At 43.2% G+C, this 15,866-nt stretch overlaps 1 protein-coding gene and 2 non-coding genes across 7 annotated transcripts in view; all 3 read left to right on the plus strand.

Moving 5' to 3' along the window:
• The first annotated feature begins 2,909 nt into the window (after nucleotides 1-2,909).
• NOP58 (NOP58 ribonucleoprotein) overlaps nucleotides 2,910-15,866 on the plus strand; it is a 36,059-nt gene continuing 23,102 nt past the window's right edge. For 2 of the 5 annotated variants that reach the window (XR_012094270.1, XM_073019939.1), the window contains exons 1-3: nucleotides 2,933-3,183; nucleotides 10,454-10,530; nucleotides 12,642-12,694. Coding sequence is in view for 2 of the 5 variants with exons in the window: in XM_073019939.1 (XP_072876040.1) it covers nucleotides 3,139-3,183; nucleotides 10,454-10,530; nucleotides 12,642-12,694 (175 nt within the window). In the remaining 3 variants the exon portion in view is untranslated. Of the gene's footprint in view, nucleotides 3,184-3,716; nucleotides 3,915-10,453; nucleotides 10,531-12,641; nucleotides 12,695-12,900; nucleotides 13,019-15,866 lie in introns of those variants that run through there. The other 3 variants (XM_038001740.2, XM_007965884.3, XM_038001739.2) reach the window with 3 other exon arrangements.
• On the plus strand, nucleotides 11,776-11,862 carry LOC119625527 (small nucleolar RNA SNORD70). Its single transcript, XR_005241720.1, has one exon. It is a non-coding gene; the product is annotated as a small nucleolar RNA SNORD70 (small nucleolar RNA).
• LOC119625528 (small nucleolar RNA SNORD70) lies at nucleotides 12,797-12,881 on the plus strand. The gene has a single exon (XR_005241721.1). It is a non-coding gene; the product is annotated as a small nucleolar RNA SNORD70 (small nucleolar RNA).

Here is a 15,866-nt window from a genome sequence, read left to right on the forward strand (position 1 = left end):
AGCCGGGCGAGGTGGCGGGCGCCTGTAGTCCCAGCTACTCCGGAGGCTGAGGCAGGAGAATGGCTTAAACCCGGGAGGCGGAGCTTGCGGTGAGCAGAGATCCGGCCACTGCACTCCAGCCTGGGTGACAGAGCCAGACTCCGTCTCAAAAAAAAAAAAAAACAAAGTACTAAGACTCTTACTTCTCCCTTGCAAGAAAAAATCTCTAATTACTTTATTTGGCCAAGTTACAAACTCAAAATCAGAGTCAGCTCTGAACTCCTGATTAAAGCATCATATGGAGATGACTATGTAAATGGTAATGTGCAAGGACAAATTCTAGGAGATACCATGGTAAAGAGATTTTTCATTGAATAAGTGGTTTCATTTCTTTTTGGGAAAAGGATTTAAGGCTTTAGATGTAAAGAAAAGAATTTTACTTCCTGCAGACATTCATTCATTAAATTTTTAAGAATTAATGAGATTCTATTTCATCAGTAGCACAACATAACATCCTATACAGACACAAATACATGTAAAGTATACTCAATTCTCTAGCAGATGTCACTTCTGCTAAGGAGACTAGACAGAAAAATACTGTGCTGTGAAGCAACACTATAAACAGACATGCTGTTTCTATCTCGTCCACCCACACATACCCCTCTCCCAATTAGGTAATTTTCACCTCTCTTGTCTCCCTGACCACACTGGATTATAGCTATAACTATAATCAACCATGCTGCTTTTTTTTTTTTGAGATAGGGTCTTGCTTAGTAGCCCAGGCTGGAATGCAATGGCAGGATCATAGTAGGTGTGAACCATGCACTTGGCCAATTATGCTCTTGAATTCACCCTAGGCCAGGCGTGGTAGCTCACACCTGTAATCCCAGCAAGCACTTTGGGGGGCTGAGGCAGGCGGATCACTGGAGGTCAAGTGTTCAAGACCAGCCTGGTCAACATGGGGAAACCCCATCTCTACTAAAAATACAAAAATTAGCCGGGCACAGTGGCGTGTGCCTGTAATCCCCACTACTGGGGAGGCTGAAGTAGGAGAATTGCTTGAGCCCAAGAGGCAGAGGCTTCAGTGGGCTGAGATCGCGACACCATGCTCCAGCCTGAGCGACAGAGTGAGACTCTGTCTCAAAAAAAAAAAAAAAAAAAAATTCACCCCAGATTCCTCTGTCCTGTGACTTTCTGTTATTCAACCCAGGATTTTCTTTCCTCTTGATCTCAGGTTGCAGAGTTGCTACCTATTTAATGTTCCACAATCTTGAGCAGGTTGCAACTTTTTGTTTTTGTAGACGGACTCTGGCTGTGTCACCTATGCTGGAGTGCAGTGGTGCCACCTCGGCTCACTGCACCCTCTACCTCCTGGGTTCAAGCAATTCTCCAAGCAGGTTGCAATTTAATGATTAGGAGCAATCTGCATATAGGGCCTGGGAAGTGAGTGAGGAAATTTTACTCCTGTTGGAAGACAGACTTGTGAAATAATGGGTATTTAATCCCAGTCCCTGAGACTGAAAAGCCTCCAGAAAAGCAAGTAACACTATGCCAAGAAGACAGTATAAATTCAGCCGCGCACGGTGGCTCATGCCCATAATCCCAGCACTTCAGGAGGCCAAGGTGGGCGGATCACCTGAGGTCGGGAGTTCGAGACCAGCCTGACTAACCTGGAGAAACCCCATCTCTACTAAAAATACAAAATTAGCCAGGCAAGGTGGTGCATACCTGTAATCCCCACTACTCAGGAGGCTGAGGCAGGAGAATCGCTTGAACCCGGGAGGCGGAGGTTGCAGTGAAGCGAGATCGTGCCATTGCACTCCAGCCTGGGCAACAAGAGTGAAACTCCATCTCAAAAAAAGAAACAAGAAAAAAGTCTAAATTCACACCCTTGGGTCATTTTAACAAATGCAGCAAACATGGGAGAACACTGAGAGAAAACTGTGCTAATAATTAATTTCTGGCCAGACAGAATGGCCAGGAATGCTCACAAATATAGTGACAGTAATGGTGTCATTCTGAGGCCTTCGCCTCAAGGAAGGGCTTGAAAGGAGATAAAGTCTAAGGGCAGTAGCTGGCATTTCAAATTCTAGATGCCTGAGACAGACAGGCACCGAGAGAGCTCCACGCTTCTCTCAAAGTAAACATATAATTCATAGAGGGTTAACAAAATAATAATGTGAAATTTTTCCCCTTTATATCTCTAGGGGTGGCTCACGTCTGCAACCCAGCACTTTGGGAGGCCGAGGTGGGAGGACCGCTTGAGGTCAGGAGTCCGAGACCAACCTGGGCAACATGGCGAAACCCTGTCTCTACAAAAAATTAGCTGGGTGTGGTGGCACAGGCCTGTAGTCCCAGCTGCTCGAGAGGTTGAGGTGAGAGGACCGCTTGAGCCTGGGAGTTGGAGGTTGCAGTGAGTCGTGATGGTCGCACTGCACTCCAGCTTGGGCTACAGCAACGCTGTCTCAAAACAGAAGAAAAAAAAAAAAAAAAAAAAAAAAGGCTGCGCGCGGTGGGTCACACTTGTAATTCAAGCACTTTGGGAGGCCGAGGTGGGCGTATTACGAGATCAAGAGATCCAGACTATTCTGGCCAACATGCTGAAACCCTGTCTCTACTAAAAATACAAAAATTAGCTGGGCATGGTGGTGCGTGACTCTAGTCGCAGCTACTCCGGAGGCTGAGGCAGGAAAATTGCTTGAACCCGGGAGGCGGAAGGTGCAGTGAGCCGAGATCACACCACTGCACTCCAGCCTGGGCAACACAGCGAGACTCCGTCTCAAAAAGAAAAGAAAAAAGAAAAAAAGGCGCAAAGGCTCAGTTCAGTCCTTAGATCCCACGATACAAACTTTCTCTTCCCGACCCAGCCCGGTGTGGCGGGAACATTCTGGAAGTGACGGCAATCTCTGCGGCAGTCTTCTGTCGGAAGTGACGTCGCTATCCCAGAATCCTTAGAGAAGGAGAAGCGCGTTCTTGCGTCCTAGTCTCAGTACAGCGTGGAGGGCTTAGGGAACGTGTTCTAATTCTCTGCGGGACGACTAGCGCGTTTGTGCTTTGCCCGCCGCGGCTTAGGGGACTTTTTGGGGCCGCGTAGTCGGTGTTTTTGAACTGAGTCCACAGCTCGTGGTGGGCCGTGCGGCGCCCTGACCCGGCCTCACCATGTTGGTGCTGTTTGAAACGTCTGTGGGCTACGCCATCTTTAAGGTAGGTGGGAGAGCGAGCCGTTAAAGGGGGAAGGCGAGTGCTGGACAGACGAGGAGAGGGAAAGACTTAAGCACAGAACTACTCAGGGTAGCGTGGGTGCCTGTTATGGCCCGGGCTCTGGGAGGAGGGAGAAGGCCTTTACATCTGAGAGCCCTGTTACGGGTAACACGTGGCCCCGCCGTTTGGGGAGACCCGTTCTGCGTTAAAGGATTTTATTTCCTCCGTTGAAGAGGTGGGCAGGAGGCGTGTTAGAATTTAACAGTATAGTTATAGGGAATTCGGATTTTCTTCTAGATGTTTTGAGGAATGATCGAAAGGTTTTTTTTGTTTTGTTTTGTTTTGTTTTTTGAGATGGAGTTTCGCTCTTGCTGCCCATGCTGGAGTGCAGTGGCGCAATCTTGGCTCACAACAACCTCCGTCTCGCAGGTTCAGGCCATTCTCCTGCTTTAACCTCCCGAGTAGCTGGGATTACAGGCATCCACCACCATGCCTGGCTAGTTGCTTTGTTTGTTTGTTTGTTTGTCTTTTAGTAGAGACAGGGTTTCACCATGTTGGCAAGGCTGGTCTTGAACTCCTGACCTCAAGTGATCCAACTGCCTCGGCCTCCAAAGTGCTGGGATTACAGGCGTGAGCCACCGTGCTCTGCCGATCGAAAGGATTTAAGCAAAGGAATGACCTGCTAATTTGTCTTAATACGGTTACTCTGCTATGTGGAGATTAGACTCGAGGAGGTAAGAAAGGCAGCAAGAATACTTTTGCATTCATTTAGACAAGATGAAATTGCCTGGTATGGAGATAAACAAATATCGATAGAAATTTTGAAGGTAGAACAGAAAGGATTGGCCGATAGATTGAATTTGGAGTTTTGGTTTAAATAAGTTGTTATGAAAGTTTCTTGCGGGGGAAGGACGAAAGATTTCCGGTTTGGGCTGTGCAAAGCTTGCAATGTTTATTAGACCTGATAATGCAGTTGTGTAGATCGGGCAGTTCAGTATTTCAAATTCGAAGCTTAGGGGAAACGATCTGGGCTGGTGATGTCAATTTGAGATTTGGTTGTTTTCATGGGGAGAGTTTGACAAGTTCGTCAGCACTGAAATGGTTGAACGGTAAGACATTCGTATCGCAAGATGCTGTTGAGATGTCAGTAAGAATGAGTGAGATTGAGTGCCTTTTGTGCCGTGCACTCTTCTTAGCTCTGCGAATATAGCAATGAAAAATAAAGTTTTATGTATATTCTACGTATATATGTGTTGGTAGAAAGCAAAAAACGCTAGATAAAAATAAATGCAATACAATTTTAGCTGTGAACCAAAAAAAACCATTTGTGGTGTGGATGCAGAAGGTCTAGATGGGTGCGGAGTTCTCCATGTTTCACTTCTGACATTTGAAAATACGCAGTTTGCATTTGATACGTCAAATACTTATTTTTAAGAAAACCAATAAAATCGTTAAAACCGAAAAGGCAGTTTTGCTTGTTTTTACCTTAATTGGAGTTATCTGTAATTGCAGTGTTAGTAGTTTTAAGGATTTTAAGTTCCTTAGTCCCCTTTAGAGCTACGAAACATGTCAATTTTACTTTTCTCCAGCTTTTTGGAATCTTATCTAAAATCTCATGTAGAGTTCTGCATAGCTCCAAATTCTCTTAGCCAATGTGGTCTGTCAGTGTCTGTCGACGAATTTCACCGTTAATTGATACAATATGCTGTCCTGAACCGGATGTTAAGAGGAGCAACTGTGCACAGTGCACTGGTTGTCTCCCATGGTAGGAAGGAATTGGCTTATCAATGGTCTGCCTAAAAATTTTTTTTTTTTTTTTTTTTTTTTTTAAGAGCCAGAGTCTCCCTATGTTGCCTAGGCTGGTCCCAAATTCCTGGCCTCAAGGTGCTGGGATTACAGGCATGAGGTACAGTGTTCTGCCCACTTCCGTATTTAGAGCGATTCGAAAGGAAAACACTTCAAAACTTTATTGTTCATTAACAGGGTTATATATATGTATATATATTAATATAAAGACATTGTGTAAAGCAACTTTTGTGATTAATTCTAGGATATTATAAAAATTCAACCTGTGGCCGAGTGCAGTGGCTCACACCTGTAATCCCAGCTACTCAGAAGGCTGAGGCAGGAGAATCAGTTGAATCTGGCAGGCAGAGGTTGCAGTGAGCTGAGGTTGCACCACTGCACTGCAGCCTGGGCGACAAGGCAAGACTCCATCTCAAAAAAAAAAAAAAAAAAATTACACCTGTGTCCTTGTGTCATGTGGCACACAGCATAAGATTTTAGTTGGCCGGGCGCGGTGGCTCAAGCCTGTAATCCCAGCACTTTGGGAGGCCGAGACGGGCGGATCATGAGGTCAGGAGATCGAGACCATCCTGACTAACACGGTGAAACCCCGTCTCTACTAAAAAATACAAAAAACTAGCCGGGCGAGGTGGCAGGCGCCTGTAGTCCCAGCTACTTGGGAGGCTGAGGCAGGAGAATGGTGTGAACCCGGGAGGCGGAGCTTACAGTGAGCTGAGATCTGGCCACTGCACTCCAGCCTGGGCGACAGAGCGAGACTCCGTCTCAAAAAAAAAAAAAAAAAAAAAAAAAAGATTTTAGTCTTGCTCATACCAGACTTTCTTCAGCTGCTCCTCATGTGGTAGCCATTAGTACGTATAACTATTTCACATGAGATATAACTGATAGGACTGAGGAAGTGAATTTTAACTTATTTGAATTTTAATGGTTATATTGTACAGTGTAGCTGTGTAGCATAGCATTTTGTGTCACTTCGTTTTCTCAAGGTTTGGAGAAAGATTTTTGATTTATATACCAAATGTCTATAAAACCTAGGCACTGAGCAATATATTTTTTCTAACTTTATTAGGAGTACTTTACATACTGTATAACTCGCCTGTAGGTTTTAGTTGCAGTCCAGTTTTATAGTACACTTTGTTGCAAAAAGTTATGCCCATTTTCAAGTTAGTCCTGCTCTAGACAACCACTGATCAGCTTTCTTTGCATAATTTTTTCTAGAAGTTTCATGTAAATGGAGTAGTATTTTAGTCTTTTGTGTTTGGCTTTTTTCACTTAGCGTAGTGCTTCTGAAGCTAACCCAAGAGCTTTTTCACTCTTGTTGCGTGTATGGATTTGTTTCTTTTTGAGCCGTGCACATTTTAAACTAATTATCAGTTTTATCCTGTATTCAAACAAGTTTCATAAAACATTACTTGCTCATATTGTCTGGGGAAGTAAAAGTTAGCATCACGTATTTACAAATATAGAGGTTGGGTGCAGTGGCTCATGCCTGTCACCCTAACACTTTGGGAGGTGAGGCAAGAGGATTGTTTGAGCCCAGGAGTTGCAGACCAGCCTGGGCAACATGGCGGGAAAAAAATTAGCTGGGCACAGTGGTGCCAGCTACTGCAGGAGGCTGAGGTGGGAGGGAGATCATGGCTGCAGTGAGCCGTGATTGGGCCTCTGCACTTTAGCCTGGGCAATAGAGTGAGACCTCATCTCAAAAAAAAAAAAAGGAAACAAAACGAAAACCACACAAAGTCTCAAGCAATCAATTAAAAGTGAAAATTAGAAGGCTGTGCATGGTGGCTCATACGTGTAATCCCAATACTTTGGAAGGCTGAGATGGGCAGATCATGAGATCAGGAGTTTGAGACCAGCCTGGCCAACATAGAGAAACCCCGTCTCTTCTAAAAATAGAAAAATTAGCCAGGCATGGTGGCACGCATCTGTAGTCCCTGCTGAGGCGGGAGAATTGCTTGAACCAGGGAGGTGGAGGTTGCGGTGAGAAGACTGCGCCTCTGCACTCCAGCCTGGGTGACAGGGCGAGACACTGTCTCAAAAAAAAAAAAAGTGATTAAAATTATTAATTCCATACAGCCTCACCAATATTCTGTGTCAGCTGCCAAAGTATTGGATAGGATGGGATTAATCCTAAAATGCACAACCCCCATATTTAACATCCCTAAAATTGGGATGTCTTAAAATTGATGACAGGTCAATTGGGAGTGTAAAAGAATAGCATAAGCCGGGTGCGGTGGCTCATGCCTGTAATCCCAGCACTTTGGGAGGCTGAGGCAGGAAGATTGCCAGACCTCAGGAGTTGGAGACCAGCCTGGGCAACAGGGTGAAACCCTGTCTCTACTCAAATACAAAATAAATAAATAAATAAATTAGCTAGGCATGGCAGCGTGTGCCTGTAATCCCAGCTACTTGGGAGTCTGAGGCAGGAGTATTGCTTGAACCAGGGAAGTGGAGGTTGTAGTGAGCCGAGATCATGCCACTGTGCTCCAGCCTAGCCAACAGAGCAAGACTCTGTCTCAAAAGAAAGAATAGCATATTAAATTTGGTGAAATATAGTATGCACAGATATTATGCATATATTTTTATTTAAAAACCAGCTGGGTCAGGCACCATGGTTCCTGTCTGTACTCCCAGCACTTTGAAAAACCAAGGCAAGAGGATCACTTGAGTCTAGAAGTTAGAGATCAGCCTGGGCAATAAAGCAAGCCCGTCTCTACAAAAATATTTTAAAAATAGCTAGGTGTGGCAGTGTGCGCCTTTAGTCCTAGCTACTTGGGAGGCCGAGGCAGAAGAATCGCTTGAGGCCAGGAGTTTGAGGCTGCAGTGACATAGGACCACACCACTACACTGCAGCCTGGACAACAAAGTGAGACCCCGTCTCTGGAAAAACAACACAGCTAGTAAATATAAAACTATATCTTGCTAATAAGCATTATTTATCAAGTCCATAATATAGTACATCTATCCCGGGAGAATGGCGGGAACCCGGGGGGCGGAGCTTGCAGTGAGCTGAGATCCAGCCACTGCACTCCAGCCTGGGTGACAGAGCGAGACTCCGTCTCAAAAAAAAAAAAAAAAAAAAAATTTTTTTGAAATTGTTCAGAGTATGCAGCTAACCGTAACTGAAGTTCACTATTTTTAAGAGGATATGTATCAACTAGGGGATATGACTCATGAGTAAAATTCACATTTTTTCTAGCTGAAAAGCAAGTATATTTGAAGATAACATTTGGGTAACAAAATTGCCATATTTAAAAGATACTGTCGGCCTGGTGCGGTGGCTCATGCCTGTAATCCTAGCACTTTGGGAGGCCAAGGCGGGTGGATCACGAGGTCAGGAGATCGAGACCATCCTGGCTAACACGGTGAAACCCCGTCTCTACTAAAAATACAAAAAATTAGCCAGGCGTGGTGGCGGGCGCCTGTAGTCCCAGCTACTTGGGAGGCTGAGGCAGGAGAATGACGTGAACCCGGGAGGCAGAGCTTGCAGTGAGCTGAGATCGTGCCACTGCACTCCAGCATGGGCGACAGAGGGAGACTCTGTCTCAATAAATAAATAAATAAAATAAAAGATACCATCACCATTCTTAAACTGAAGTTAAAATAACAAAGGAGATGTAATAAAATCAGGGCAATTCATGAGCACACAAAGGTTTTCAAAGACTATGTTATGACAGCCAAAACCATTACTATGACAAAACCACTGTGTTCCCAACTGTGCAACAACATCTTGAAGAAAACGTTGCTAATAAAGACAATCTAAATAAGAAACTCAGAGATATTGCTACATTTTCTGTTTTACATTTGTCTCAAAATTTTTTTGTCTCAAATTTTTAATCATTTCAGCCAGGGTAATGATAAATATTTGTATACAAAAATCCATTTTAAGTTTTATCATTTTAAGTTAAGATAGAATAATTTCCATTTCTAAGTAGAAATAGTATGCAACTATTACCATCGCAATCTTTAGCATTGTTATTACAATAATAGTAGCTTTAAAACAAGTCTTTATATTTTATAGATACAAACTGAAATATTAACAGGTAAAATTAAATGTCTGGGTCTTGCTTCAGAACAATATGAGGGGGCTGGGTGTGGTGGCTCATGCCTGTAATCCCAGCTCTTTGGGAAGCCGAGGTAGGTGGATCGTCTGATGTTGGTAACTCAAGACCAGCCTGGCCAACTTGGTGAAACATAGTCTCTACTAAAAATACAAAAACTAGTTGGGTGTTGTGGTGCACGCCTGTAACCCCAGCTATTCGGGAGGCTGAGGCAGGAGAATCGCTTGATCCCAGGAGGCGGGGTTGCAGTGACCCAAGATTGCACCACTACACTCCAGTCTGGGTGACAGAGCTAGATCCCATCTCAAAAAAAAAACAACGTTTAATGTGATTCCTAAAAGTATGCATGAACATGCGTTGCACAGACATTCAAAGTCTTGGAGAATATATACCTGAATGTTGATGAGTATTTTGTTGATTACCCTACATTTAAAAAAATTTCACACATCTAGATGTGTCTCACAATTGGTGATAGTTTTAGAGAAATCCATAATACTTTCATTTAGGATGATCATAGCAGTAAATTATGAATATCTATTGAAAGTAGACAATAAAAGGTTTTTTTTGTTTGTTTGAGTTGGAGTTTTTTGCTCTTGTTGTCCAGGCTGGAGTGCAGTCACACAATCTCGGCTCACTGCAACCTCCGCCTCTGGGTTCAAGCAGTTCCCCTCCCTCAGCCTCCCGAGTAGCTGGGATTACAGGCATGTGCCAGCACGCCCAGCTAATTTTATATTTTCTCTTTTTGTAGAGACGGGGTTTCTCCATGTTGATCAGGCTGGTCTCGGACTCCTGACCTCAGGTGATCTGCCTGCCTCCGCCTCCCAAAGTGCTGGGGTTACAGGTGTGAGCCACCGCACCTGGCACAAATAAAAGTTTTAAATTATTACAGTACTTTATTGTAAAGGGATTAATGGCTCTTTTAAAAGAAAGGTTCTCAACCAGGTGCAGTGGTGCACGGCTATAATCCCAGCTACTCAGGAGGGTGAGGCCCTAAAATCTCATGAACCCAGGAGGTGAAGGTTGCAGTGAGCCAGGATTGCTCCACTGCACTCCAGTCGGGGCTACAGAGTGAGATTCCATCTCAAAAAAATAAAAAGAAAGGTAGGTTCCCTACCCTGCCCCCCAAGACCTGTAGCTCCAGCTTGAGGCCAGGTAGATCCTAGACTGTGAATAGCCACTGTACTACATCTGACTGGACTAGATCTGAATTCCATTCAGCTGTTAAATGGGCAATTCGAACTAGTAATTTGACCAAAAATATGTACATGGTAAGAAAACTAGTTCATTATCTTAGTGAAAGAAATAGCTTCTACCACCCTCATTTTACATGTAAAATTATACTTGAAGAATGCAGCTGTGTATGCCTAACCTGTACCATTTAAAGAAAACTAAACATTTTATTATAGGTTCTAAATGAGAAGAAACTTCAAGAGGTTGATAGTTTATGGAAAGAATTTGAAACTCCAGAGAAAGCAAACAAAATGTAAGTAATCTTGAAATCAGTAATTTAGCAGTTAACATTTAGAGCTTGTTTTATTTTTTACATTTTTTCCTGATTTATATAATGTTACATTCGTAGTTTTCTGTTTTGAAATCTGTTTCAGGAATAATTTTGGTATGAACCTAATTATTGCAAATATTTTATTTGGAGTATAGGCCATCTCAATTAATTTAGAGGCAGTAGTCCCTCCCTTACAGGGATTATGTTCCAGAAGACCCAGTGGTTACTTTAAACCTCGGATAGTACCAAATGTGATTGCTGTCAGGAACACATTTGTCTTCATGTCTTCTATACACAAATGTAATACCTTTTTTATCTTAACTAAACACCACACACAGGGGTTGTAACCTGCTTTTTGAGGTGCAACAGCAAAACTGGCATGAACTTCTTTTTCCTTCATCACAATTTCATGGAAGATTCATTCTTGGTGTAGATCTTAAATCTTCGTTTTTTGTTTGTTTGTTTGTTTTTTGAGACAGTCTTGCTCTGTCTCCCAGGCTGGAGTGCAGTGGCGCAATCTCTGCTCGCTGCAACCTCTGCCTCCTGGGTTCAAGCTATTCTTCTGCCTCAGCCCCCCAGGTAGTTGGGATTACAGGTGCTCACCACCACGCCCAGCTAATTTTTGTGTTTTTAGTAGAGACAGAGTTTTGCCATGTTGGTCAGGCAGGTCTCAAACTCCTGACCTCAGGTGATCCGCCAGCCTTGGTCTCCCAAAGTGCTGGGATTACAGGCATGAGCCACCGCATCTGGCCTAAATCTTCGTATTTTTATGTGTATTTAAGGAACCACACTAGCATGTTCCTTTACGAGGTAAGAAAACCTTGCTTAAGATGACACTGTTGCTGGGCGTGGCGGCTCACATCTGTAATCCTAGTACTTTGGGAGGCCAAGGTGGGTGGATCATTTGAGGTCAGGAGCTCGAGACCAGCCTGGCCAACATGGTGAAACCCCATCTCTCCTAAAAATACAAAATTAGCCAGGCGTGGTGGCGCATGCCTGTAATCCCAGCTACTCGGAGGAAGCTGAGGCAGGAAAATCCCTTGAGCCTGGGAGGTGGAAGTTGCAGTGAGCCAAAATTGCGCCACTGCACTCCAGTCTGGGCAGCAGAGTGAGACCCTGTCTCAAAAAAAAAAAAAAAAAAAAAAAAAAAGAAGATACTGCGTTTTAGGCAAATAGAAGACTAGTTTTCCTTCTTAAAGGGTTATATGCTTTGTTGGGTTAATCTGATTCGTTGTTGTCAATGATGTATTCTTGTGGAACTGAATCTAAGTGATCTGACTCAATATTCGTCACTACCACTGAGACAACAATGAATCAACTATATGTTTCTTTCTGCATAAAATACTACCCTGAGGCCGGGCGTGATGGCTCACTCCTGTAATCCCAGCATTTTGGGAGGCCAAGGCAGGCGAATCAGTTGAGCCCAGGAGTTCAGGACCAGCCTGGGCAACATAGGGAACTCTACCAAAAACAAAAATTAACCGGGCGTGGTGGTGCACACTGTAGTCCTAGCTACTTGGGAGAGTGAGGCTGGAAGATCCTTTGAGCCCGGGAAGTCAGGGCCGCGGTGAGCTGTGATTGCACCATTGTATTCCAGCCTGGGTGACAGTGAAGGGAGACCCTGTCTCAAAAACATAAAGGGTAGGATGTAACAAGAATGAGGTCTGACAATAAGTTATTTTTTTAATGGCATTTGTACAGGGTAGACAAATGAATATCATGAGATTCTTAAAAGGGACCCACATACTTTTTCTTGAGTCAGTTCTGTGCTGTATAATAAAGTCATCTCTGTACGGCTTTATGCAACAGGAGTTTGTATTAAAGCTTCAACATCTTTACAGTTGGCCAAAGTTTCCTTCAAAGCCTACAACTTTCTTTTAATAATCCAAGCATTTCTGGTCTAACATTTAGAAAAACTAGTAATTTTATGAAGAATATCTAACTTCACACGCTGACATACAATGATAGGCATGTTTTATTGGTGTGTGCTTTGGAAACAGTCAAGCACTTCTTTCCAAGTTATGTGGCTTTTGAATCAATGCACTGTCCCCCACCCCCAATAACATGCTTCTCTCTCTTTTTTTTAATTCTAGAGTAAAGCTAAAACATTTTGAGAAATTTCAGGATACAGCAGAAGCATTAGCAGGTAAAGTAAAAAACTAGAAGGTTGCTTTTTTGAAAAATAAGTCTTAGCCACTTGCTTTTCTTGTTAAAAGGTTGTTTGCTTCAGTTGCCTGTGTTAACCTTATTCAATGTTGTCAATGATGCATTCTTACTGGAACTGAATTTAAGTGATCTGACTCATTCGTCACTACCACTGAGACAACATTGAGTTAGCTTTTTTCACCGTAGGGCTGATTTTCCCCATGTGTGAGGAGAGGTGAGAAGTGGTTAAGTTGATCTCCCTATGGAAACCAGCAACATAATGCTGAAGCACAATTCAGTAAAAGGTGTTCTACAAGGGACCAAGGTAATGTGGTCAAGTACACAGCTCTCTCCTCATTTTAATCCAAGGGTAGAGTTGTAATCTTGAGAGCAGCCAGGATTCACAGTTGAAAAAATAATTTAAAAAGCTCTTCTTGGCTTATAGATTTTTAGTTCAAAAAAAGCATATCAATATTCAGATTTATCCAGAAACTGACAGAGGTGTTATTTTTAAAAGATTTAGAAGAATGGATGACTCATACTCTTCAACTAGATTTCATCATGGGACAACAGAGTGGTAGGGTTTATTTACTATAATTGATTGCGGTAGGTCTTACAGTTTTGTTTTTTTAAGTGTTGGGGAAAACAGGAAGAGCAGATATAAAGCCCAAATCATTGAATTTTCAACTGCCTAAATTCTCTATCACAAATCAGCCAACTCTTTGGCAGTGTAGTTTGAAAATGAAGGACTGTGAGGAAGAATATGGCTTAAAGCTGGGCAAGAATATGACAGATGCAAAAAACTGTGTTAAATAACCACAGGAGAAAGGTATAGTTTTTGTTCAAAAATTGGGAATCCAACTAAACATTCTGGAACATAACAGACCACCCTAAAGAGGGGTAGACTGAAGGAAGACCCATAGGGCCAGTTTCTTTGTTTTATAAACATAGTTCTCCGGCTTCACCAACCCTTCAGTAATTAGAGTTATATACAGCCATAAAGAACAACTGTGGTAATATTAACCGGGAGAATTTTTTAAAAGATAGCCTGTTCATCACAGCTTGTAAGTATGGGTAAAAATTTGGTAAAATTCCAAGCAAGATTGTGTTACCTGTATTCCAACTCTAGGGGGTGTTGTTGACACACACTGGGATATGAACAGTTCTTAGTGGAGATGTAGTGTGCTGCAGTCCTGATCTCAAGGAGTGTCTTCTGAATTCTTTTTTGCATATGATCTTTAATCTGCTTGGGATATTTCTGGCCAGTCCTTATTAAACTGTATTAAATGGACAAGCCAAGCTTTTGCCCAAACAAGCAGGTTTTTACTATTAATACCTAATATATTGAGCACATACTGATTGTCAAATTTATGTTTATGATTTCATAATTGTTATTTAATTCTTGAATCCTTTGAGGAAGATAACCATCATCTCTATGTTACAGATGATAAAACTTGAAATTTGAGCAGTATTTCTAGATTCCTTTACCTAGCTTCTTTGTATTATTTAAAGTAATGTACAATAAGGCTAGGCACAGTGGCTCACGCCTGTAATCCCAGCGCTTTGGGAGGCCGAGACAGGCGGATCACCTGAGGTCAGGAGTTCGAGATCAGCCTGGCCAACATGGTGAAACCTTGTCTCTACTAAAATTACAAAAATTAGCTAGGTGTGGTGGCAGACACCTATAGTCTCAGCTACTCGGGATGCTGAGGCAGGAGAATCACTTGAACCCAGGAGGCGGAGGTAGCAGTGAGCCAAGATTGCGCCACTGCCCTCCAGCCTGGGCAACAGAGCGAGACTGTCTGAAAAATAATGTAAAATTAAGTAATGTACAGTAAATGGACAAAATGCCATACTAGTTGAGAATTTAAAGTCAGACTCCCCCCTCCCCTCCCAGTCTAAGCTCCATGAGGGCAGAGACTGTTCTGTACTGTCAAATTCCTATATAAGGTTTATAAATAAATACTTTGGGGAAAATGAATGAAAATAGTGAATTTTGTCAGGAGTGCTGTCATAGAAACATTTACAGTGCCTTTTCCTATCTGTTTTCACCAGAAAGTTAAATGAACATCAGCTAATTAAGAGAGCAGAATCATTTTTTGAGAATTCACTTCTCACTGCCTGTTACGAAGCAGTTTTGACATGACAGAACTACAACTAAATGACTGTTAATGTCACAGTGTACATTTTAAACCTCATAGCCTTAGAGTTTGATGAGACCAGGCGCAGTGGCTAACGCCTGTAATCCCAACATTTTGAGGGGCTAAGATGGGCAGGAATTTGAGATCAGCCTGGGCAGTATAGCGAGACCCCCTCTCAAATTTTTTTTTTTGGAGACAGAGTCTTGTTCTTTATGTCACCCAGGCTGGAGTGCAGTAGCACGATCTTGGCTTACTGCAGTCTCCACCTCCTAAGATCAAGCAATTCTCCCAGGAGGCTGGGTTCAGCCTCCTAAGTAGCAGGGATTACAGGTGGTGCCACCATATCCAGCTAATTTTTACATTTTTTAGTAGAGACGGGGTTTCACCTGTTGGCCAGGCTGGTCTCGAACTCCTGACCTCAGGTGATCCACCTGCCTTGGCCTCCCAAAGTGCTGGGATTACAAGCACGAGCAAGTGTTCCTGGCCATCAGTTGTTTTTTTTTTAAATAAAGAAATAGGGTCTGGGCCGGGCGCGGTGGCTCACTCCTATAATCCCAGTACTTTGGGAGGCCGAGGCAGGTGGATCACGAGGTCAGGAGATCGAGACCGTCCTGGCTAACAGTGAAACCCCGTCTCTACTAAAAAACAAAAACAAAAATGTAGCCGGGCGTGGTGGTGGGTGCCTGTAGTTCCAGCTACTCGGGAGGCTGAGGCAGAATGGCATGAACCCGGGAGGCGGAGTTTGCAGTGAGCTGAGATCGCACCACTGTACTCCAGCCTGGGCGGCAGAGCGAGACTCCGTCTAAAAAAAAAAAAGAAAGAAATTGGGTCTGTTGGGGTATGACATTGAAGTTGTATTGGTTTCAGACATTCATATATGCTATTTACATGAAATGGTTTATTTTTATTCTTGATTGTGTTTTCAACTTGCAAGTCTTTTTTTTTTTTGAGACTGATCCTCCGCTGGAGTGCAGTGGCGCAATCCCAGCTCACTGCAATCTCTGCCTCCCGTGTAGCTGGGATTACAGGTGC

The sequence above is a fragment of the Chlorocebus sabaeus genome, chromosome 10 (genome assembly GCF_047675955.1).
Source record: "Chlorocebus sabaeus isolate Y175 chromosome 10, mChlSab1.0.hap1, whole genome shotgun sequence".
NCBI classification, from domain to species: domain Eukaryota; kingdom Metazoa; phylum Chordata; class Mammalia; order Primates; family Cercopithecidae; genus Chlorocebus; species Chlorocebus sabaeus.